Raw genomic sequence first — 25895 nt, forward strand, 5'->3', positions numbered from 1 at the left:
GTGCTTTGTTATCTAGGTGACAATATCAGTGGATGGGATTCTTACCACTACGGGCTACACGCAAGAAGATTATACCATGCTGGGGTCTGATGACTTTTTCTATGTTGGAGGCAGTCCCAGCACAGCAGACCTTCCAGGGTCACCAGTCAGTAACAACTTTATGGGCTGTCTCAAAGAGGTAAATATCACTGTCACCAGAATCATTCCTAATCCATGATCCCATCATTTCAGATCCGGACTGAGAGCACCTTTGCTGAAGACCCAGTGTTTGCGGAGTCAAAGGGCACAACCTTAAATTCAATATTCTGCTGTTGATGGTATAGGGTTGGGGGAGGGAGGCAGCTCATGGGACATGATGAAGGAATGAATTGCCTCTAGTCTGTAAGTAAGTCACAGTTGAGTTCTGCATGGGAAGTTGTGTATTAGCTATAAAGGAAAGTGAAACAAAGAAAGGCAGGAGCTAGAGTTAAGTTCAATACCTTGCTCATTTTTACTTAAGTGTCTTAGATGTTTTTAATACAGTGGTGTCTTGTTTGATCATTACAAGAAAAAAGAAGAAAAAAATTAGGATACAAGAGAGAGGTTACATCAAACAAAAACAAAATGAGTCTGTGTGATGAAATAATTTTGTTCTTATGTTTGAAAATGTCCCAAAGGAAGTGAAGCTGTTTCATTTAAGATCTGATGAGCACACTTGATATTTATCTGAACAAAACTATCAGGCTAAAAGATATCAGTAATTTCATCCCGTGTACTCAGCTGTCCTTATCTGTTATAACTCTTGATAAAATTGGAACTTGTCAGGGTATGGGGAAAAAAGATTGGGAAGTCCTTGAATTTCAACTTATATTAATTTTTTTTGCCATGAATCCTGCCTGTTTTCAGTCAGGTAGAACTCAATTTCTTTTGGCTGCTAGAACCAGAGATTTCTCTTGTATTGTATGGCTGCTATTTAATGGTGTAAACCTCCAAAATGTAAAGTGTAATCAGTAAATTTATGAGTGATTAGCCATGGGTGCTATTGGTAAGCAGTTACGTACTTCGGTTTATTCTAAAGAAAATCCTCCAATCATATAAACTTGATTCAGGTAAGCATTAGTGAAAAACAGCCACTGCTTACCATACTCTTACCTCCCCTCCATGTATGGGAACATACTGTATGGGCTGGTAGTGGCTTGATATAGAAAAATCCTAAGAAGAATTTGAAAATGCTCATTTTAACAAATACAAGGAGATGCAGTTCTGAAAAGTTTAATTTAACCATACTTTGTTGTGGGAGGGATCAACAGTCTCCCAGAGAATAACTTTCACCCTTTATAAATATGTAGTATCACCCAAGACGATGCTAAGTTCTGTGGGTATAATAAAATAATTATTATTTTCATTATTATGATAATAGCACTGGCATTTTTTGATCTCTTATTTTGTGCTAAATGTTATCCTAAGAGCTTACAGGGATCTCCTCAATATAGGTAGTCGTGTTATCATCTGCATTTTTCAGGGATGTATTAGGTTTTGGAGCAGTTAAGTTTCTTGATCAAGTCTCACAGCTAACAACTATTAAGGCATAGAGCTTAATCAAAGGAGTCCGATGTCAGAGTCTGTTGTGCTCTTATCTACCATAATATGCAGTGTCCCAGGAGACACCTTTGTTTGGGTCCCTGCCATGGAATATTGTGCAAACCCTCGAGCTGCTTACAAACTGAAACAGCTCTTAGAAATGTGTAATAGACTGTGAGGGATGAGGTATTAAATTGTGTGGCAGAGTTATATCCTTTGGTGTCCGAGAGAATGAAATGAGTGAGAAATTTAGTAGGCGCGGAAGATACACAGAAGAGTAAAAATGTGAGAATCTTGTTGGATGACTATGGTTTGGATAGGCAGGGGATAGAGAACATGTTTCGGATTAGGGAGAAACATGGTGAAAAAAAAAAAGAAAAAACCCAAAAACCCAGAAACCAGACCTCATGATAAGATGCCTACAATCCTCTTCCGGGAAAGGGACTTGTGAAGGGGGCATGGGGGCACAGAAACCACACTGCCTGCCACCCACCCACCCCATTTCCTCACTTTCACTGTGAACAGGCCAGCCTACAGTTAGCCCCTAGGCCCTGCTTCATCTGTGGAAAGTCAGTCCAGCTGTGGCCTAGGGAAAGGAAAGGGGATCTAAGAATCTTTAGCAGAAACACGATGGTAGCTAAAGAGCTCTTTTGGCTATCCAGTAAAAACATAAGATTTTCTGCTGTGAACACCCTCAGCTGAACCTTGTCGTCTTCTGATAGTTCAGTGAGGCAGGACAACTTTTTGAGTGTAGGAAGCTGCCGTGGACTGCCGTGATCTAAAATGAGAGTTTCAGATTAAACTGTGTGTCAAATTAATGTTGTAACGTTTAAATGTTAATGAGTGGTGGACAGATTTTAGAACTCATTTATTTTTATTTGGTTTTTCAATCGCAAAAATCACTATAGCACAGACAAGCCAAGTGGTCTTCCATGTGACATTCAATTTACCCCTACTGAGCCCATACAATGCAGGTTCACTCTGGTCATTATCTTTACTGGTTTTGGATTGATACCGTTCCTCTCTGTTCCTCTTTATTGATTGGGCACCTCCCTTGTGTCTCTCTCCCACAGCCCGGGGGATGTGTGGGGCAAGTGCTGCCAGGTTTTGGAGGTTTTTGTTTTTTGTTTTTGTTTTTTTAATTGTTTTGTTGTTTGTTTTGGTTTTGGGGTTCTTGTTTTTTGGGGGGTTTTTTTGTTTTTTTTTGTTTTTTTGAGGTGTTATCTCCCTCACTTTATTCCCTCCTGACACAGTAGAGGGTAGAAAGGTACAGGGATAATCAGCCTGTAAATCAGAACATACCTTACTTGGAGGGTTTTTGGATGGGTCGCAGTTTTTGTCCACGTTTGAATTACCGTTTATTTAGAACGCCCTGCTCTTCTTACTTCTGAAACAACATGTGACACGGTATCATAGATTTGGAGTTAAATCACTTTGTTTTAGGTAGATGAGTTCTGTAGAGTTACTGAAAAGAGAGGAACATGCCCATCATCCTTCTCATCACATCTCTTAACACTAAGTCCATGTAAGCCTTCCTTAAGCTTTTATAAGCTTTCTGCCCTGGAGCACATTGCATGTCTAAAACCTTAATTATGGTTTCATTTATGGCTCGTAACAATTTGTTTTTCAATCTGTTATGTAATCCTTTTTAGGATGACCAGTCCTGGGGGGAGATGCTAGTAACACCATGTCTGAAATCATAAAAGAAATTTTAGGGTGTTAGATTAAGAAGGATCCTGGAAATCATTCTCCAAATCCAGGATCCTTATTGTGGAAATGGAGAAACAGACCTAGAGAAGTTAGCTGACCTATCCAAGAGTAATGAAAGGGTAAAGGAGTAGTGCACACAATACTGTCAGATAAAATAGAATTTTTTTTTAAATATTTAATTTTTAATTTATAAACATATATTTTTATCCCCAGGGGTACAGGTCTGCGAATCGCCAGGTTTACACACTTCACAGCACTCACCATAGCACATACCCTAAAATAGAATTTTTGAATGGCTGTCTCTGTTCTATTGTAAACCGTAGCCTCAAGACAAAAGTAGAGATGGCCTACCATTCTCACTAATTCTCACCTTCATTCTTTAAGGATTAAAGTGTAGGGACACCTGGGTGGCTCAGTCAGTTGAGTGTCTAACTCTTGATTTCTGCTCAGGTCATGATCTCAAGGTCGTGAGATGGAGCCCCATCCCTGCTTAGGATTCTCTCTCCCTCTCCCTTTACCCCTCCCCACTCATGCGCTTTCTCAAAAATTAATTAATTAATTAATAATGAAGATTAACGTGGAAAAAAAGAAGACATTACTCAACATAATGAAACAACCCCTAATCTAATGTTCATTAAAAACAGTTAAGACTTTCCCCATATGGTATTTGATAGTGCCTATTTGAGATGAAACTTGGCTTGCATGCAGAGCAGTGAACCCTCATTAAGAAAAGTGTTATTACATTTTAAAGTAAATAAAATTTTATTTTTTATTTTATTTTAATTTTATTTTATTTTAAAATAAGATAAATTTCAAAATAAAGTTGGTTTAACACAATTTGAGAAAACCTAACCTCAGTTTGTTTAAAAAAAAAAAAAAGAGGGAAACTTGAATGGCCAGGAATTTATAATAAGGCAATCGAAGTAGGTTTTTTAAATTATTTAAATTTTCATTAGAAATAAATCAAAAAGTCTTTAGAGAAATGTTTGAGTTCACTGAAAATGACATTCAAGAATATATATTTGAGAAAAGTTAAAGGAAAAAAATTGTAAATAATAGATTACCATTATATAGGCCACATCTATGGAATTCCTAGAGATGATAGGTCTTTAAAGACATGCTTTATAAATCCAGTTTTTACAAAAGGAATATTAATCGTGCTTTGGCAGAAACATTTGTTTATATTTGCGTTTTTTATAACATTGAGTAAAAGCTGAAATATATGTTGCTTAAGAATTACTGATAATTTTAGTTAAATATAATTTTTCCAGCAAGCAGTTTTTGAGTGACCACTGCAACAGGAAAGGGAATTGGAGGAGCGTGCAGAAAGATAAATCACATTGGTGAGGAGCTTGGAGTCTGTCTGAGGACACCTACTGCCCTGCCCATTCACCTTAAGCTACTTGGAAAAGCATTTTAATGTATAAAAGTATCACAGTTGCTTCCTGGGTGCTCATTAGGGATTTTTTTTTTTAAATCTTCAAAAATAGATGAAAATCCCACTAATATGTGTTTCTGTCCCAATATTTTGACCGTGAAGGCTTCTGTAGTAAATGACTTACAAGGAAGGGTCATGCCACTCCCCCATTAATCTTGCCTCAGAATCTACTCCAGTTATTATGCATTTCTTAGTATCTTTGTGCCTTCGGAATGCTTTGAAACACCTATTTCCCTCCTGAGTGCAGATTATTTAATATAGTTTATTGGTAGGGAAATGAAAGTGAAGAGGGAGGAAAGGATTGTCTTCAATAAAACAACCTAGAATCTTTTATTTGAAGTTTGTTTTTAACCATAGGTACCTGCTGGAGGTTTTACAATCAGTTATTTGAGTGGAGACACTGCCTGTGTGAGACAATTTAGAATGTCACCACCAAGTCTTTTGGGATAAGCCTAAGGAGGGATTGTAGAAAAAAAAAAATAGTGAAATGCTAGGGGGAATTAAATCCCTACTGAAAATTTCATCAACCTAATTAGATCAGCTCAGCCTTTAATTACACTGAGAATCTTTCAGCACTACAAATTTGGAAGATGCTACAACATGGATGAGATTCAGAAAATATCCTCTTATGTAAGCATCCCTCCCTCCACCCCGTTAAAAAAAAATAGTTGATTCCTCCATATAATCAGCATGGTCCCCTCTGCCATTTCCAGTGGCAGTTCTATAATTCCCATGGGGTACCAGCATCAGCACTGAGAAAGAGGTACATAATATCCTTTGTGCAAATACCCCTTAATTCCTAGCTTTTTTCTTTTGGACAATCGTGAAGGCTTCCCAATTTAAACTCTTCTGTGTAGAACCAGATCAGTAAATGTGTGTCCTCAGGTGTCCTTCTGTTCTTATTTCCTTCATTGCTCAGGGAAGACTGGAGTATCTGTCATTTACATGTAAGAACGAAGATCCATGGCAAAATTTGAATTTTAAGTTACCTTCCTGAGTTTGCAAGAGGAGGCTTTGTGTCCTCTTGTAGAAATTTGACATAGGGGGAGCTTTGGAGGGTAAGGTGGTCTTCACTCATGTCTGTAAATCATGCAGCTTGGGAAGAGCAAGGATTCATTTAGGTGAGAGGACCTTCTCATAGGAGCTCCACAGTCCTAATGCAACACATATCTCCTGAGGTTTTCATTTCCTCCAGAGTCTTCTGTGTTGGAGGCCCTGATACCTATATGTACGTTCTGCCTTTGCTCTCTTCCTGTGCCGTCACAGCCTGTGCCTCAGTAGGTAGCATTTGACAGTTTATGCTGTAATTTCCCCAGGCCTCCTTCACTCTCTTAGGAAGGGAACTGCATTTTGCATTTCGTTGTCATCTCTTCCTAGACATGTCCCATTCGGATCTGAATATTTTTTTTATTCACCATATTATTAGATAACTAATATTAGATAAGTAATTTGGATAACTAATATTAGATAACCAATATAACTACTATTATTCCAATATTAGGGATAATAGCACCGTAACTATTTGGTAAAATGTCCTCACTTGAGCTAAGCATTTGAAGTTAGGTTTTGTAACAATCCTCAAAATAAAAGACTGCAAAAAATATAGAGGGATTCCTGCAATGCAAGGACTCACTATTTGGCTTGGGGCTGACTTTCTAGAGGAAGAGTCTTGGCTTAGTGATGCCTAAGAGAGCTTGGTTTAGTCCAACTGGAAAGGAGGCAGGCTGGCCTGCAGTCTTCTGGGCAGAGGTTCTTGTCTAGAAAGAAAATGAGTTTTCCCCATCTAATTTAAAACACAGAAGATGGAAGTTTGCCTTTACAACTGTAACAAGAAAATGAGATAGAATTTGTGGGAATGTCAAAGAAATTGACAAATCTTTATGTGCCATTAGGCCCTGTCTAATTTCTTCAGATCTTGGAAATACTGAATACTGAAATGCATTTTATCTCTTCTGCTGTAATAAAGTGTCAGCACTAAAATGCAAACAGGTCAATTACCTTTGCCTCATTTCATTTGCAGGACAGCAGATCACAGCTTTTTTTTAAGTCGGAAGTCTCTTTTTCCTTTTAAGGGTGTCTTTCCAAGAACCCATGTGAGGTAAAAATACTAGTACTACTACTCATAATAATATCCCCAAGAGTCCTGCAAATTACGACTCTTGAGAGCTCAGCAGAACCCATGTCTCTGAATGGTGAGGTTGAAAATGACCTTGATATTCCATCTGTAATTTGAGTGCTCATGCCGATTAGATTGCATTGCCTCAATGAGACCATCCAAATAAACTCTAGTGATAGAAGCTCTGTGGTATCTCTGTCTAGGATTATACTAGACACTATATAAAGGGATATTAAAAGTCAGAGCTGTGACTGAAAGGATAACATAGTTGGTATATCCCAGAGTAGTAATAATAATATATTAATCATTTTCCATTTCTCATATAATATCTACAACATCCTGAATTTCCTAACAGGCTTGTGCTAGGGGCATCAGCAGCACAGCAAAAATAATGTACTTTAAAAAAAAACAACTGGAATGGTGAAATAATTTGATATTTACTATTTCAAGCTTAGCAGCAAGAGAATCTTGGAAAAAAAGAGCAGAGTGTGTGTGTGTGTGTGAACTTGGGGCATTTTATCTTTAGTATTGCTTTTAAATTAATCCCATAATGGGGTGCACTGCTATTTTTTTCAGTGCTTTGTATATTCAAAGGTAATACTCTGAGCATGACAATAGTTGCACATTAGTATTATTCCTACCTGACAAAAGACATGAAGACAGAAGTTAGGTAACTGACCTAGGAGAAAACAATAACTTAGTAGCAGAGCTAAGATCTGAACCTGAATAATCCGACCACAGAATCCTTGCCTTTAACTGCTTCTATGTTGCTTCCTCTACTCTCTTCTCATTTCTTTTTCTCAATATTTTTATTAAAGCAAAATTAGATGAAATGAACTTTTCTTAAAGGTTTATTTCTTTGCTTTAGAGTGAGAGAGAGCAAGCAGGGGAGGGGTAGAGAGAGAATCATCAAGCCGATACCCCATTGAGCACAGAGCCTGGCAAGGGGCTTGATCCCAGGACCCTGAGATCATGACCTGAGCCAAAATCAAGAGTCAGCCACCCAACTAACTGAGCCACCTAGGTGCCCCAGATGAAATGACATTTATAAGAAGCTCGAGGGGAAAGGAAAACAAACAAAAAAATACAACAACGCAGCCTAGATTGCTAGGACATTGAAGGTTGTGTCAAAGAGGGAGGGAAAGGAGCAGGAAAAAATTTCCTGGATGTCCAGTTAGTTATGCATGAGCTTCCCATGGGATTATTTCTCCCACGGTCTCAGCTGGTACTGAGATATTACCCCCATGAGCCTCTTCTTTCCTTTAGCAGCCTACATAGCTTTCCTCCTCTAAGGGGGTAAATGAGATAAAAATGCTTGTCCTAAATTTCTGTACTCTGTAGCCAACCATATAAACAAGGATACACAGGAATCACATTTGTAAGTACTTTGTAGGCTTCTCTGAAGTATTGGCTTCATACATTGCTAAGACTAAGTTTCCCTCTGTACATTGTAGCCTTGAGGACAAAGCAGATAAGCAATTGGGGCAGAAACCAGGCATTTTGCCATAGATACTCTTCAAGACTGGGTTCAGGGAGTCCCATCTGCTCAGGTCCCCAAGGAAGTGGAATTCAGCTCTTTAGTTTACAAAGCATCTGATGAGTCCTTGCCTGGAATTCAGTTTTTTGGACGTAGCAGCCTCCCTTCCAGGGGACCCACAGATTTTTATTTCCCATCAGTTTTGGCAGAAGCCCCCATAGCCTGGAACTATATCAGCAGTTGGCATAATGGATTGTAGTGCTTTCAAATATCAGGCTAGCATAACATTGTTTGGTAGGGGATTCAATGACATTTTAATTTTGAGGACTTGATATATTTTATAGAAGATGACATTTCCTAGCCCAGCAGAAAGCAGTAATGAATAATGTCTAAGACTGAACATCTCTTAGTTTCAACACCCACTAGAGATCTTGTTTAAATTGTTCCATTTGCTTACACATTAACACTTGCATGGGTGCATTCAATGAGTCAACATTACTTAATACCCACTATGTGCCAGGCTCAGTACCAGACACTGGGGACACCCACTAGAGCCCCGACAAAGAAACAGGTAATTACAGGTTCTTTAAGTAAGGTTTGAAAAAGTGCTCTGGAAATATAACAGAAGCTGTAGTTCGTTCTGTCGGGGGAAATCATACCACTTCAAAGAGAAGGTGACAAAGTAATCCAAGTTGTCCTGTCTGTCTCTCTTTGTTCAACTCTCTAATCGGTGTGCTATTATATGGGATTGAAACACAATTAATTTGCTCCACTCAGAATTGGAAAAGAATTGGAAAGACAAAGTGACTATAAAGGATTAGAAAACACATTACAAAGAAAAGTAAAAATTCCATAGAAGTGCAAGTTTGCACTTTACCAAGTTTGAGCCATATTTTAAAAATCTGAAACCCATTTAAAACAAATTGAATATTTTGGATTTTCTGAATTTCTATTATGAAATGATGTACCCTATATACTTTAGTTCAAGTGCTATGTTTGGAAGAAAATTTTTCCTGTGCACAATAGTCTTTTTCAAGACAATTGTCACTATTGAAACACATTTAAAACAAATTAATTACTTTAAAATAAAAATAATTCTGGTATCATTCAGAAACATATGATTTTAAATAATAGGAAAATGAGATTTTTGTCTTTGTTGAGTAAATATTCTCTGTACAGAGAAATTGGTGACTCTCAAGGTTCAGTTTATTTCCCTGAGTATTATATGACTATGTCCTATATACCAGGTTCCATACAATGTACCAAGATATAATTGTTTTAATGCATATTGTCTAATCAGGGCCTATTTTTTTTTTAAGTTTTTTTTCGTTTGTTTGTTTTTTTTTAACAGACAGAGATCACAAGTAGGCAGAGGGGGGAGGAAGGCTCCCTGCTGAGCAGAGACCGAGGGCACCCCCCCCCCCATGCGGGGCTCAATTCCAGGACCCTGGGATCATGACCTGAGCCGAAGGCAGAAGCTTTAACCCACTGAGCCATCCAGGTGCCCTTAATCAGGGTCTGAATAATTGAATTGCCTTTCAAATATGCATAGTTTTTCTGAGCCCAAGTTTGCAAATAAAATCAAATGGGGATGACAATAACCAGTTGGAGATTGGTATTACTCTTAACTAGGTGAGATGAAAGGCTTTGAAAACAGACAGATCTGGGTTCAAATCTTGACTCTCCCTAAACTTGGTCTTTTATAACCTCAGAAAAGTTACTTTTTTGTGTTGCAGTTTTCTTCTCTTTAAAGGTTTAAATGAAACTATGTAACTGAAGCACTTAGCATAGTGCCTGGTACGCAATATTTCAATAATTAGTGAGTAGTAGCTATAATTATATTGCAGAAAGGAACCTATTGCAACCTATATATGCTTCATGGAGACATGACCTATGTAGGCATACCGGGCCCCACACGTATTCTTGGTTTAATATCTTCCTGTTGCCATGTTGAGATTCCTAATAACTTCTGAACAAGGAGCTCCTTATTTTCACTTTTCCCTGGACCCTACAAAGCATGAGGATTTTCCTGATTACAGATGAGTTTATGAGATTTGACACACAGTATCTCACTTTAAAAGTTAGGTTTGTGGGGCACCTGGGTGGCTCAGTTGGTTGAGCAACTGCCTTCGGCTCAGGTCATGATCCTGGAGTCCTGGGATTGAGTCCCACATCAGACTCCCTGCTCGGCAGGGAGTCTGCTTCTCCTGCTGATCTCTCTCTCCTCTCATGCTCTCTCTCTCTCTCAAATAAACAAAATCATTAAAAAAAAAAGTTAGCTTTGTGAGGAAATCGAATTAGCTTGGGAATCACAAATTATTTTTAATATCATTAAGGCCACATCAAGAACACATAAAATAATTCAGAAAACCTCTGTTCATTGATTCTCAGCCCAGTGTGCTTTCCTGGTTTGTTTCCCTAAATTATAAAATACCCACCTTCTGCTGCATCAGAAATTAGTAAAGCTAATTGAGAAACTCCAATTTTTTTGAGAAAAATGTGGGTATCTTATGAAGAAGTGGGGAGAGTCTCTTAATCTTTATAGTTCAGATACTTTTTTTAACCTTTTAAAGATATTATCATCATTACATTTCAGGTACCATTACTTTTCAAAACAATTGCTGTACCCTTGCTGGTGTCTATCACCTGTAGACAAATCAGAGCCTCAGATGGGAGACTTAAATGTTTGAAATAGCAAATTAACATTTTCTTCCCCAGGGTCCCCAGGCAAAAAAAAAATATGGTCACCAAAGATTGACATCAATCCTTCACTATCATTACCTTTAGTTATTATTTAATAATTATTTGATTATGTATTGATCAATATATTTATATAAAATTACATAGAATTTATATAGTACAACTTCTAAACAATAGCATACAACTAAAAGCTGTACTTTTGGAGTAGTTTAAAAAGAAATAAAGCCCACCAACCACTGTTAGCCCCTTTAGGGACTTACTCCTCCTGGAGGAGTGGCCTGGAACCAGCAGCATTAGCATCACCTGGGAGCTTGTTAGATGGAAAACCTCATGCTCCTCCCCTGATCTACTAAATCAGAATCCACAATTTAATAAGATCCCCAGGTGATTTCCTATGCAAATTAAAGTTTGAAAATCACTTAGCTAGAGCACCTCCACTACCGTATTTTATTGACATCATTGACTATAAGATGCACAATTATGTTAAAGTCACTAAGCACTGCCAATTAACCTAGGTTAGTATGCATCTCAGCTGCCACTCAGATCTGAATTTTAAGGATCTTAAAATATAAAACAATGTACAACCTAGTTGCTTGGTTGTGGCTCTGAATCTTACAGCCAGAGCCTCAGCATCTGAAAGTGCCCTGATCCCATGGAAACTCCCCCAGGCTCCAAGGCCTTGTATGGGGTCAACTTTCTTTTCAGAGATGGACATCAGGATCTGATTACACTCAGATCAGAGAAGCCAACAGGACACACACAGGGCCAGTCCCCCAACAGTTTAAATTTAGGGATGAATACAGTCTTGGGATGAGTCATATTTATGATCCAAGCAATAAGCTTTCGCTCTGAAATCGTTGGAACTAAGCCCATGACCATTAAAGTGAAATTCCTTCATGTTTTAATAACAATTTTAAACTAGGTCTCTTAACCTTTATTTCACTTTAGGAGTACTGCTTTCATAAGCAGAATTTTTTCCCTTGCCAAATGCTAAGAATTACTGTGTGCAGGTTTACTTGGGTTAATTGTCATTTTTGCATGGTAATATTCTTATGCTGAATTCCATATATATATATATATATATATATATATATACTCTTTATATATTTTTTAGGCCATGGTTTCTGTAGGATTATTTTGCATTACCACAATTTGCTAACTTAAACAGATTTCTATGTATTTATTTACATTTTAACAACTTTGTAATATAATGGGTTATGCCCTAAAGGAAGTAAACTCTTCCTTGGATATAAATTAGACAGTTGGGGATTTGAGACATTAAAGAACCATTTAGAGAAACGCAGCTTCTGCAGCATGAATTTTAATAAGAGCCCCCTAGAGGCAGCTAAGAAGTATGGCACCTTTCTAAACTGATTAAATGAAGAGAGATACCTCTAACGGACATAAATGAGAAAACCATTAATCCCAGGAAGAGTGTGCTATGTGATGTATATAAATAGATGGGTCTATCTGAAGCAAGGTGACTGCAGACTTTTTACTAGAGAAGGAGATTTCACAGACCCTCCCTGAAAATTTCTTTAGGATACCAGAATTGTATGGCATTTTGTATTATTTCCCTACTATTTTCTCCTAAGCCCAGTTGGTTATTGGAGGCTATTTGTTCTTGAAAATATATTCAAATTAAATTTCCTTGGATTTATTAGATAGACTATAACACTGAAAATACCACCACTTACCCCCACCTTCCACCCAGGGAAACGCAGCCTTTTTTCACTTCATACAACTTTGCTTGACATGTTTAATAAAAACTTCCTTTTTCTCTTTGAAATACATACAACACAGGAAGCAATTAAATTTAAAGTGAGATACCCAGAAATGTAGTTTAAGTAATAGGGCAGATTTTTTACATTGATCTTTTTCTTTAGGCACTACTTAGGATCTTTGAGTAACAGCCCTTCTAAACTTGTTCATTTATTCGCTGAGTGCCAAATGTGTCTCAGGCACTGAGTAGATGCTGGGTTCACAAATATGATTTGCATTGCCTTGACTAGATTCCGAAAACACACACCCATAATGATGAATTCCAATGCTTTTCATTAAAAATATGTATTAAAGGACCACCCTAAAATGAGCCTGTGCTAGATGCTAAGTGAGGACAGAAAAAGAATAAGACATGATACCGGGAAAACAAACACATAAGCAGTTAGGTGTTGTTATTCTCCTTCTCCATTCTCACCTTGGACTTATCTCTGTCATAACACTTATTGCTGCTATAATTGACCAATGTTTGATCACCTAGGGTTTCTCAAGAAGATTAAGCCCTAATGCCCTAAGACAGTCATTGTATATAAAAGTGCTAGTTCCTATCATCCCTGAGAGAATTGAGAAAATGGTTATTGCATTCTCTGGTTCAGATGAAGACTCTGCCTGGAAAAAGCTGGGGGGGGGGGGGTAATTTTCTTTGTAGCCTGAACTGTGGCTTCTATTTCTTTAGTGCTGACACCTAGGGCACAGTTGGTGCCCCATAACTCTTGAGTAGATTCATTGTAATTACACTAAAGTGAGATAAGTCCTGTAACAAAGGTATGTGCTGCATTCTAAGTTAACACAGTATTTGGAGAGTGGATGAGCAATGTCAAAAAAAAAAAAAAAAAAAAAAAAAAGGCAGGGGGAGTTCTCATGGAGCTAATATGTGAGTTTGGCCTTGAAAGAAAAGTAGTGTCTCTCCAAGTGAATGGGGTATGAGATGGAAAGTTGAGACAGAGTCAAAATTGGAGAGAGGGCATATTTGTAAAAGAACTCATATCGTGTTTGAGGGAGCCAGGTCAGTCAGTGTGTCTAGGCAAGAGTGCGTGGAAGACAGGTAAACAATGATGCTGGTTAAAAACTGGGGGAGATGAGACATGGATAAAATGATGGCAGGTGGGAATGCTGCAGTGGTTGAAAAGTTGTATGTGTGAGAATCACCTGAGAGTTTATTAGACCACAGATCTCTGTCCCCATAGCCTCTGGTTTAGCAGTGAGCCTGCACTTTTATTAACAATTTAGGGTGTTACGGAGGCAAATGATGGAAGGACTTTAACAATGGTTACTATTTGTTACCAGTTGCTGGGGAGACTTCTAGAAAGGTCTGTGATAGGGCCAGAACTCAGTAGGAATGATCAAAAGGCACCAAGCCTCCGGAGGGGGGGGGGGGGGGGGGAGAAGTACAGCAAATCAAAGGAAAGATTTGAAGAGTTGATCTAGGGACAAAAGAAGTCCTGGGAATACCAAAGAGTCCAGGGGTGCCAAAGGTAGAATCAAGATGACTTGAGTTCTGGAGAAGTAAACAATAAAAGATGTGAACAACAAGAGAAAATCTTCCTGTTTTTACCAAAACAAAGCAATCAAATGAGTTATTCTTCTGATTAGAATTAAAAGGAGTGAGGGACAAGAGTGATGGGAAGCAGTAAGAAAGGAAGAAAACTGGCTGCAATTTTTCAGACTGTACATCTCTTACAGTTGACAAGCGCATATGGAGGCTAACCCAGTGTCTTTGTCTCAAGCTCTGTGAGCACCCAGGGTTTCAACTGTGGAGTGTGGGGATTAAGCTTCGTATACTTTGAGGTCCCTTCCTACAATAAGACTTATATAAAAGCTAAAACCCTTGCTGTGGTAGTGATTATCTGTACAAAGGTAAATATTTTGGATATAAAGCTCTTTAAAATCCTACTCTCAAAAGTGTTCTAGCCAAAGAGGTTCTGACATATCACTCTAAGTGACTTAATTATCCTCAAAATATAGGAAAGATAAGAATTTCCCACCACCACCATCTCCCTGATCAAAAACAAAACAAAGCAACAAACAAAATACTTCTGAAATCTAAGAAAAACATATGTGGGTTGAAAGAGATTCCTGTCTGCTTGCTTGATTATTTATTTATGTATTTATTTATTCCCCTTTAAGGAAAGGTAGTTAAAGCATCCAGAATCAGACTATTGAGGAACAGGGCAAATGTAAGAAGAGTCTTTTTCTGCACAGGCCCTCAAAGCCTTTCTGAGGCACCGACCTGCTTTGATGCTCAGAGACCCACATTCTCGTTAAGTTTTACAGGTTCCCATCAAACAGACTTCATGGCTTTAAGCCTGTAGCCGGGCCCACAGTCCAGTCATAGGGCATATGATCAAAACACTTGGTGTTGTCAAAAATTCAAAATACTGGGTATGCTTCCACTCCTCTGCACCTCCCTGCATTCTAGCATAGGTAGCTGGATGACCTCTGCATATAATTGCCTTATAGTCTGTTTTTAAGTAATAATTTGATCCCAGGAGGCAAATGGTGCTTATGAATGGGTGAGTAGATATGAAGAATGATGCCATTAGCAGTGGGCTTCTAGGGATATTTTCCAGTGGAAATCCTTAGCATGGACCAGGAAGATATCAGAGGCCAACTCTGTCTTCTGTTCTTTGAAGAGAGAGTTCTCAGACCAATCTATCCCTCCTGACTCTAAAACTGGACTCCAGTAAAGAATGGAAATGAGGAGCACCTGGGTGGCTCAGTGGGTTAAAGCCTCTGCCTTCGGCTCAGGTCATGATCCCAGGGTCCTGGAATCAAGCCCCACATCAGGCTCTGCTCAGCGGGGCGCCTTGCTCCCTCCTCTCTCTCTCTGCCTGCCTCTCTGCCTACTTGTGATCTCTGTCTGTCAAATAAATAAATAAAATCTTTAAAAAAAATGTTTAAAAAAAAAAAGAATGGAAATGAGAGGAGCCATGTCTACAGCTGGTCCTGTGATGGTACATATTAAGCCGTGTACACATGGGGCAAGAGGTAAAAGAGCCAGTGGAAAGAAAGATGAGATTCAAAAAGTGCTTTCCCTTATAGTCTTTAATTCATAGTCTGTTTTATTCTATTAAGAACTGAATGTGCATCTGAACCTTTGATGATTTTATTAGGAAGGAAGGAAGTGGGGAGGGAGGGAGCAGAGAGACACGCACACAGAGAAAGAGAGGAAGAGAAAGAACTCCTTTTTGATCATCTTCTTTTTTAGTGGAAATATAAGTGTACAAAACCCAAAAATAAGAGCAACTATAAGAAGGTGAAAAATGACATTTTTGAAAAAAAATCTGAATGAGAAGTGATCTTTAAAGATACACATAATTAAAACCTTAAATAGTGAGGGATCTCTATGGCGCTTGAAAGGAAGAATTAGAAGACATGTTCTAACCTAGCTTTCAGTGGAGTTTTCCAGGATGCCCAAACTAGAAAGAGATAGGGCAACACATTCACTGTCTCTTTCCTGTTCATAAATCTGCGATGCTGTATTTTTTGTTTTGGTCTTAAGATCTCATATCCAATATAGTACATGTGTGGTTTTCTGTGTCAATCTGAATTTCTCAAATCTAGATGAAATACAGTGGAATTTATTAAGTGTTAGTCCTTCAGATTGCCAGCCTTTTCCACAAATCCATGTAATTTTAAAGAAAAAAAAACAGTTGGGATCATTTAGTCCATTCAAAATGAAGAGAGAACTAAAGAGACATGTTTTGGCCTCAGTGTTAAACATTAGTAGGATTAGGTAGAGAAGTGAGTCTTACAGCCCCTGCTCCAGACTCTCTCACAATATAACTCTCTCCATTATGTTCCTTCTCTAGCTAGATTCATGGAAGCAGCAGGCAATGCAGATATCAAAGATGTCATAGTTCTGTTTGATAACACAGGGTTTGTCTGACTAACCAAGGAGATAAAATTGCCTCAGAGTGAAGGAGCTAAACCTATCTTATGCAACAGTACATTTTCACAGTATTTAAATACACTCTAATCTATAATGTGCATGGCAGACCTGGCAAACACTGACAAAATTGAAGTCGTTTTGAAATCTGCCAGGTCAACACTATACAAACTTAAGAAAGTCCACTTAAAACAGATTTTAATAAACAGTAAAATTGTCATGAAAAATTTTTAAAATTATGTGGGGTTAATTTCAAATTTCATACTCTTCTCACCTCTCTTCCTATTACTTAAGCTCTTTCTAAGATGATCATTTTGGACCTTCTTTCTTAGAATTCCATGGCAGATGTCAAGGTCGTGGTTTCTGAGAGTTAATCTCACAATCATTTGAGTTCACTCAAGCCTTTGACATACTATATCTGACCCCATTCATCAGAATTTCTCTTGTTCCAATAGCATCCCCAAAATCATGTGTCTAGCATACATGTCAAACCCAATATACTGTTTGACGGGCAAATCCAAGTGTTAAATTCTGAAATGCCTAAGCATACCAGATCTTTACAGCATTCTGATTTAATTTACCTATAACTATTTTCTTAGATAGTCATCTCACTCCATAAATAGCAAATGTTAATATCAGAAGAAAATATGGCAATGTATATATCATAGTGGTTAGGGGGGAAATGTTAATTATATAAGTGAGGAAACTAAGGCACAGCCAGATTAAGTGACTTTCCCAAGTATGATCATTATTTTTTGCAAAGATGTGCCCAATGATTTGTTTATCCTTGACCCATCCAATAAAAACTTCAGTTTTACAAAATAATAACCATGTTGTTAGAAGTGTCCACAGCATTACCGAATACTTCTTTTTCCCTTAATGTTTCACTTACAAATAAATTTAGAATGTCAGGAGGCATTTTCTCCTTGCCAGTTTTTAAATGTCAGAATCTTTTGTGTCATTTTACTCTTTTTATATTCTTACCTGAACTTTAATGATCGCATGATTCTACACACATGTCTCAAATTAACCTTACCTTTCTTGTCTGTCATCATATGACTAAAAAGTTTCTCAAACGGTGTTAGAGAAAGGTAAACGTTTTGGTTATTTCTTTCTCTAGAAACTTTACTTGTAAGTAAAGTTGTGAGCTTTGCAGGGTCCACAAAACATGCCTTTCATATTTATTACTATTCCTTGGCACAGAAATCAAATCTTAGCATGTTACTTAGATATTCCCCCAGCTCCCTCAAATTTTCAGTCTCTAGTTATAGCTGAACTCTGCAGGTTATACTGTATTATGCCTGTAGCTGTGGAACTATGATTAAGTAATAGAACTCTAATTAAGCAGTTAAATTGTGTATGTTCTTATCATTTTCAGAAAAAAAAAAAACAAGTTCATTTTAGTTTGGGGTGTGTGTGTGTGTGTGTTTAAGCTTTTCAACAACCTGCTGTACTTGAACAGTTCTTTTTTCTTTTGGAGTCAGATACATCTTTTCTAAGTTACTGTTTTTGTTTCTCATTTTATCTCAAATTCTGTGTAGATAATTTGCAATATTAATTTCTTATGTTAGCAGTCAGTCTGCTTTCCTCCATTTGGTTTTGCACCCCTCATTTTCTGATATTCCTTTCCGCCTTCCTTCAGTTAGGCTCATAGTCACTATGAAGATTGAAACCCACCCCACCAACTGACAAAACAATCATTCACCCTTTCTACCCTGCTTAACATGCATTAAATTTCTCTCCACAACTTGAATTATAATGTGTTTTTTAGCTTCTCATAGAAAACATCAAAACATTTCTGAGGATTTCCTTTTAATCAGGTGCAACTGCTTCAACCCCAATTAGCAGGACAAATTTTCTAACCATGTATTTATTCCCTATTCTGATGAAGAAATTACTGCTTGGTTGCTGGGATGTTGATTTATACAACTAGCAGTGAAACATGTTTGCTCTGAATTGCTCCCCATTTATCCTTTTCTTAAAATTCCTCTGTCATGCAACACCCCTACCCTCTTGTCTTTGGAAAAACATTGCCAAGTATGTTTTCCTTATTACATCATAAGCTTTAAGTCAAGAATATTTCTGGGCTGGGGGGCACCTGGGTGACTCAGCCAGTTAAGCCTTGGACTTCTGGTTTCTGCTCAGGTCATGATCTCAGGGTTGGAAGATCGACCCCAGTGTCAGGCTCTATGCTTGGTGTGGAGTCTGCTTCAAATTGTCTTCCTCTCCCTCTCTCCCTCCCCTTCCCCTGCTCACTCTTTCTCTAAAATAAACAAAGTAAAAAAACTCTTTAAAAAGGATTATTTGTTGGACATATTGCACTTAGCATTATGGGGGATAAAGTTTACCCTAAAATGCCTTATCAAACGGGGAGGTCAGATTTCATGCAATAATCATATTTGTTTATCCCTTCAGTATTTAGTGACCAAATTCTAAAGGCTCAGTTTACTTGAAGCCCTGTAGTTTATCCATTTTTAAAAGATCTAAACCCTACCTCTTAGTGAACTTGCAGTCTAAGAGTGATGCGGTTTATTGTATGGACTCTGGAGTAATCTGCCTAGGACTTGATTTTGGTGTGAGTGTGGGCCATTAGGTTACATTTTCCGTCCCTCTGTTTCCTCTCCACCTCATCTATAAAGTAGAAATATAATAAGAGACTCTTAATCTCACAAAACAAACTGAGGGTTGCCAGGGGGAGGGGAGTTGGGAGAAGGGGATGGGGTTATGGACATTGGGGAGGGTATGTGCTATGGTGAGTGCTGTGAAGTGTGTAAATCTGGTGATTCACAGACCTGTACCCTTGGGGCTAATAATACATTGTATATTAATTTTAAAAAAAAGGAAAAAAATACAAAAGTACATATAAAAATATTTAGAGTATATATGTAAAATATAAAATATGAGGTATTTGTGAAAGTTAAATGAGATCGTCAGTGTACTTTTCAAAGAACTAAGAGAGGTAGGAATGAAGGCTGATAAGGATGGGTCTCACTGGTACTGAGGTTATGTAGCAATACTACTTCATCTTCACAATAAACAAGCAGAGTGATGATTTTTCTCTCTGATTTTTTTTTTTTTTTAAAGGAGATGGCTGGGGGAAGCTAAGTAATTTGCCTGAGGCTTCATCCTATTAATGGACTGAATAAAGATTCAAACTAATTCAGTATGTGTTCAAACCTGTTTCAGGGCAGTGGCAGGCAGAATATTGGATAAAGGCGGGAAAAAATGAGTTTTGTTTTAGACTCGTTCATTTATTTGTTTGACAAATTCACATAGAGGAGGGATTGAAGCTTTGGGAAAGGGTAGGCTCATCACGAAAGGTAATGAGGAGAGACAGGAAGAGACTCATTCATTTATTTGTTCAACAAATGTTTCTTCAACACTGAGCTGCATTCCAAGTGTGCACTGACTACTGAGTAGCAAGCAAGAAATTATGCAGTGTATGCAACCTGCAATTGTATGCAAATTATACAATCTATGTTGTAGTGCCTTAAAAACCTGCAGAGAGGTTCCTCTGCTGCTATGGAAAGCTCAAGAGAGAGATTAGGAGCCATTCACACGGAGGAGGTATTATAGATTTCAGAACGGGCATGCTCATCTGGAAAGGGAATGAAGAGAGATGGGAGGAGAATGGAATTACGAGAACCTTGAGAAGCACCCATGTTAGGAAATAAGGTCAGGGAGAGAAAACAGGGGAAAAAGAGGGGGTCAGAAGGGAAGGGTTGTGTCTCAGAGTCTAGGGCATTAGCCTAATGACAGATAAGACCACAGGAGGGAACAGCTTGAAAGGGGCCTTATGACTGGGGAGAGAAGAGTAGATCTTTGAAAATAGATTTTCGGCTGCTACAACGGATCAGAGAGACCATGACCCTGCTGATACATCAGTCAAATGTTTAGGGGACTGTGACATGGCTAGAGAGTTGATGTCATCTGAGACAGCCAGAACAAAGACCCAGATCAGGCCATGTCCCTCCCCACAGTAGACCTTTCCATGTGGCTCTGCTCATTAAGAAGCATGTCCTAGGACATTTTCATAAGCCTCACAAAGACCTGAGGAGTAGTCCACCAGGATTCTTCTTCCAGACAGACCAGGGAAATCCCTACTGCAATGTCCTGTGTATGGCAGGGCCCCTGAAGGCTGCCAAGCCAGATGGGCAGTGGGGCACTCCTCCCAGGGAGGACTGGCAAAGCTCACCATCTGTTCTGCTAGAGACAAAGCTTTTTCTTTGCAGTTCTGACCTGACCAGCCCTCTCTTCTAATAGTTGTGATGAGATCATTGCAAACTACCGAGCATCCCTGTCTAGGCACAGTGGAAGAGGAGGAGAGTTAAGGTTATGAAGTTAGATAAATCTGCATTCCAATCCTGAGTCCAGCACTATTGATAAATTGCACAACCTCTTTGAATGTGACTTTTTTGTGTAATGAGAGAGGATAGCAAAATTAAAATGAAATGGCATAGAGCAACATAGAAGCACATAAGGGATGTTCCAAAAAACAGATGTGTATATTTAATAGCATGGCCTATGTCATGAGTAACAGTAACAGCTGTTTATAAACAGTCAGGGAAGATCTGAGAAAAAGTAATGGGGCAGCTCTGAAAGTGCAGTTGTCCCAAGAACTCAGATGGCAGGAGGCTAAGGAAGAAGTGGCTGGTGAAGAGATGGAAGCCATGAATTATTTTTGTGTTTTTAAGAAAGTTGCCCATGAGCAGAAGGAAAGAGAAGGGCTGTTGCCGGAGGAAGCCTAATGCTGAAGGGAAGTTCCTACCTCCTGATCATAATTGTGAAATCAAAACACGAAACTCAGTTCTGCTCTCACAAAGAATAAATATGCTTTCCAAAGAGTTAGTTTTCTTACAGGAAATCACTGCAAGAGTTTTAGGGAGCCATTCGGTGAGAGAAATGGAAAATGCTGGAAAGATAATAGCTTCTGTAGTATGTAATTTATTCTTATTTTATAACCTGTGTTTACTTTTGCATGGTTTTAGCACTTTGGCCCTCATTTCCCCATGCCACCTTAGGCTAGAGGAGAGCTCTGAGGAAGTGCAGATAATAGTAGCAATGGAAGTTAAAACCATGTTTGACTCTAAGCCCTGACTTGAGAAAATAGGGAAGATGCCGAGCCCCCCAGTCCTTCCTCCCTATGACAGAATACTAAGAGATGTGTCTTGTCCAAGGCAGCCTTTCCAATCTTACTGGGACCACCACGAATGCTGTTCTTTGATCTGTTTCCATGAATCTTTTATGTGTCTGCCAGGGAGAATATTCATACTCACAATCTCAAATGCTGACCTGGCAGTCTAGCTAAGGTGCTTCCCTCACTGGAGTAAGGGCTGTGGGGGGGAGTTGGGATGGAGTTAAGGTGGGGTAGGTCTCTTCTTACTCTGGCCCATAAATCACAATAGAGGACTTTGGACCACACCCCACCCCCTGCAACAACAACAACAACAATGACAACAACAACAACAAATAGTCCAGACACAAACTGAGTAACCCAGAGAGTATCTCTTATTTCTCAAAAAATTTAATCAGACCAAATTCCTTCCTGCTTTCGAAATTCAGAACATGTTTTCTGTCAAATCAGATCACAGTCCAAGAAGGGGTTCGTTTTTCTTGGTTAGGTGTTACACTGAGTACAATAAGGTCTCACCAATATTTCCGAAGTCCTCTTTATATTTTATTCCAAATGTCTACCAGGACTTCATCAAACATACATCTGATGCTTGATTTCCCTAGCACAGCAGAATTTTTAACCTGGTCATGCAAATCGGGTCCCCATTCTGGTGTCCCATTAGTGTTTTGTTGGTTCCTTCAAAGCAAAGGTCTTCTTTTATTTCTTCTAGAATTCATCCTAGAGCTTGGACCCTCACCTGGGCATAGGCACAAAATACTGGACTGCTGTATAAATAAGCAAGGGAATTGGATCTGGAGCATTACAGAAGGCTTGGCCCTAAGTAGTATGAGAGTCTTTCCTAAATTCAAGATAGGATGGAAGAAGGCAGAGGAAAACCCTATGGTGAAGGGTGGAGGGAAGGGAGAATGAGAAAATGCCAGGTTTAGCACTTTTCTTTTTTTTTTAGGTTCAGGTAGGACTAGATTGAATGGAATAAAGAACCAAAATGCAAACTTAAATCATTTCTTCAATATTAAGTAGCACACAACCCATTTATCCTATCCCTGTGAGTCTTTTGGAAGAGACATGCTTCAGCCCCTTTCCTCCAGCCTTGGCTCTGTATTAAAAGGCTTTCCTTTTTGGCTTAATGGAACTCTTTCAACAAAGCACACATTACCAGGTCCAATAAAATTAGCAGGAAGCCTTTCTCCATGTTTAATGATCTGGAGCAAATGGCTTGTTCTATGATGCTCCCACACAGATGCCTACAGGTGTTGAAGGTTGCCAGGCAGTTCTAATGTGTATTTTGATTTTTGAGGACAAAGAAACTGACAGATTCATACATGAATGAAGTTTTAGTTTACGTAGATATGACCCTATGTCCTGATCTACCTTAATATTAAATGTGAAATACAAAATCAAGTAAGTTCAAACATATCTTTATAAATACAAATATACTTTTCAGGTTGGAAGTATCTTTCACTCTGATACATAGTCAATTATATTATTGTTTCAGATTGCCAATTTTAAAGGAATAGATCACTATTAATGTTTCTTTTTTATAATGTTCACCTTTTTAAAATATGTGGGCTGAGAGGCCAAGGATATCATTGTCAGACAATTTAAAGTGTATGATAATATCTAGTTTTCGTTAATGTTGTTAATATATGTTATGTTTCCTCCAATAACATGCTTTAAACAGCCTAGATGGGCTGGATATAAGAATAACTATCACATGCCATTTAAAACATTTTTTTAATCTGTAAAGCATGGCAAAAATACATAGATGTTACTATATAAGTCAAGAGAATTTTGGTTGCTTTCCTCTTTGCAAGAACAAACAAAATTACATTTTGCTATTAATATGCAAAATGTATTCTGTTAGAACCACTGACCAGAGAGATCAAATCTCTCCCCAGAATAAAGCATTGTATTAGGGTCCACTTGATTATAAAATATTTTCCTTTCCCCCACCTAAATCTTTTTTTTTTATTTTGTGAGTCGTGGCTTTTAAAATTGATAGTATTTAAGAGTGTCCTGCTGTACTTTTTATGTGGCACAGTTTGTATCATTTTCAAAATAGTGGAAATATGCGAGAAACATACTTACAAATCCAGTGCCCGAGTCTCCACTGGGACTAGATGACACGGGCTCCGTGGGCTCTTGTCCAATTCCCTTGTCAGTGCAGAAGTACCGAGGCAGAACTGGACTGATGGAGTGAAGAAAATGTACCCATAACATGCTTGTGCATTCACATGAAAGGGATCACCTTAGTTATCTATCATAGGGGTTGTTCACCTGATCGTGCTCAAGTTGGTAAGATTCACAAGAAATGACACTTGATCTCTTAAACTGTGATTCCATTTAGATAAACTGCACGAACATTCTGATCTTAGAGAATTTCATTTTGAAGTGCTTGAGGGTAGGGCATCCAGGTGGAGGGGGAGGAGAAGAATGTGCCCACTGGGCCCAGGCCACGGGCTGTTGAGGGCTTCAATTACTGATCACTACATTGATTTGCTCCTATTTGGCTAGGATACCTTCCTAAATAAAGTGCTCCAAGAAAATGTTCTCTTTCCCCATCTTCATGACAAGCTTCCTGCCATTGTGTTTCAATGCCAGTTTTGTCCTCTGCACTCAGATGAAATGTTTTTTCTCCCCCAGAATTTTTTTCCTCTAAATCCTTGTGTGACCATGCACACCACCCCCCATGCAGGTGTTTCTCACTATGAGCATCCTTTCCACTGAACTAGGTGCCTTAAAGCAAAAAAAGGGGGGAGGGGGCATCAAAAGAGTTAAGCTCACAACAGATTGTACAGTCTTTATAGGTGGACAGTGTCTTTGCTCTGAAGCCTATAACCCTCTCTGCCCTGGTTAAAGAAAAAACCTATAAGAAGTCTTGCACTTTGCTCCATGAAGCAGAACAAGCTCCTTTTCCAGAGTTACCTCTTCTGACTGTTGCCATCATAAGCCCGAAGAACTCTCCTGTCTTGTTACTTTGAAACTTCCATCCCTTCTCACAGATGCTCTCTTAGCTTATATTCTTGCTACCTGCGTGCACGAAAATGCATGACCAGCTATTCTCTTCCTTCTGGGGTGCACAGGCGGTAGCAGGACTCCACTTCTGCACTGGATTGATGGCTTGCATCATTATGAAGCCTTTCTAGATGTTTCTAGTGTCATTTGCCCTTGCAAACTCTTGAAGTTGACTGATGGCCTTTCAAATCTTGTTATAAAAGTTAGCTTGTGTAACTTGACAAGTTTCTTTATTTCATCTGGAAATACAGTAATAAGAGTAATTGTAGCAGCGAGTAGACAGGGCTTCTGGTAAGGACTAAATGCCATGTTGCCTTCAGAGTTGAGCACAGTGATGGGCACAGAGGAAGTGATCACTAAACAGTAGATTTTATTTTTATCCCTTCCTTTATTATATGTTCTTGGAGTTTGCTGCCCGGGGCTTGGCTGGAAAGAATTCAGGCTTGCTTAACCAAGGTAGAAATTTGGATCCAGCACAATAACTGTTTGAGATCCACACAAAGGGTTTTAGAAGCCTGAGACACATAATAATTCTGTGGAAATGGAGCTTAATAGCCAAGGGAAGGAAGCCAAGTCTGAATCTTCACTGAAGGGTGCTTGACTCCTGTTTAACACATACAGACTGGGGCGCACTTCCCCCTCTCAGCCCTGGTGCATCTGCTGAGGGATAAGAAAGATGCACCCCCCACACCTGATGGACACCCTCCTCCCCAGCCCAGCACAGAGACCTTGCTGTTGTCAGCTCCCTTAGGAAGAATCTTTGAGTGCAAGAGAGTATCATAAGAGCAGAAAGGGAATTGAAATAAGATTTAGTGAAACATCAAGGAGCAAAGAATCATAGGCATTGTGATGATTAAAATGAGATAACCCAAAAGGTCCCTGGGACTACATTTCTTGCATCACTGTCATCTTTGATCCTAGTTTTTCTCCTTTCTGCAGGTCATCATCCATCTTTCACTAAAGGCCTGACTCAAAAGTATATATATATTATAGAACCTTCCTTCACTGTCCTATTTATGAAAAGAGAGTTGGCTCCAGACTCTATACCAAACAGCCCTTCTTAACCTTTTGTGTCTA

At 38.7% G+C, this 25895-nt stretch overlaps 1 protein-coding gene across 28 annotated transcripts in view; it reads left to right on the plus strand.

Annotated features, from left to right (window-relative positions):
- Positions 1 to 25895, plus strand: part of NRXN1 (neurexin 1) — a 1204011-nt gene that overhangs the window by 471448 nt on the left and 706668 nt on the right. For all 28 annotated transcript variants that reach the window (XM_047745932.1, XM_047745934.1, XM_047745950.1 and 25 more), the window contains one exon: positions 17 to 178. In XM_047745932.1, coding sequence (XP_047601888.1) covers positions 17 to 178 — 162 coding nt within the window. The remainder of the gene's footprint in view (positions 1 to 16; positions 179 to 25895) is intronic.

Source organism: Lutra lutra, chromosome 9 (genome assembly GCF_902655055.1).
Source record: "Lutra lutra chromosome 9, mLutLut1.2, whole genome shotgun sequence".
Classification (NCBI taxonomy): domain Eukaryota; kingdom Metazoa; phylum Chordata; class Mammalia; order Carnivora; family Mustelidae; genus Lutra; species Lutra lutra.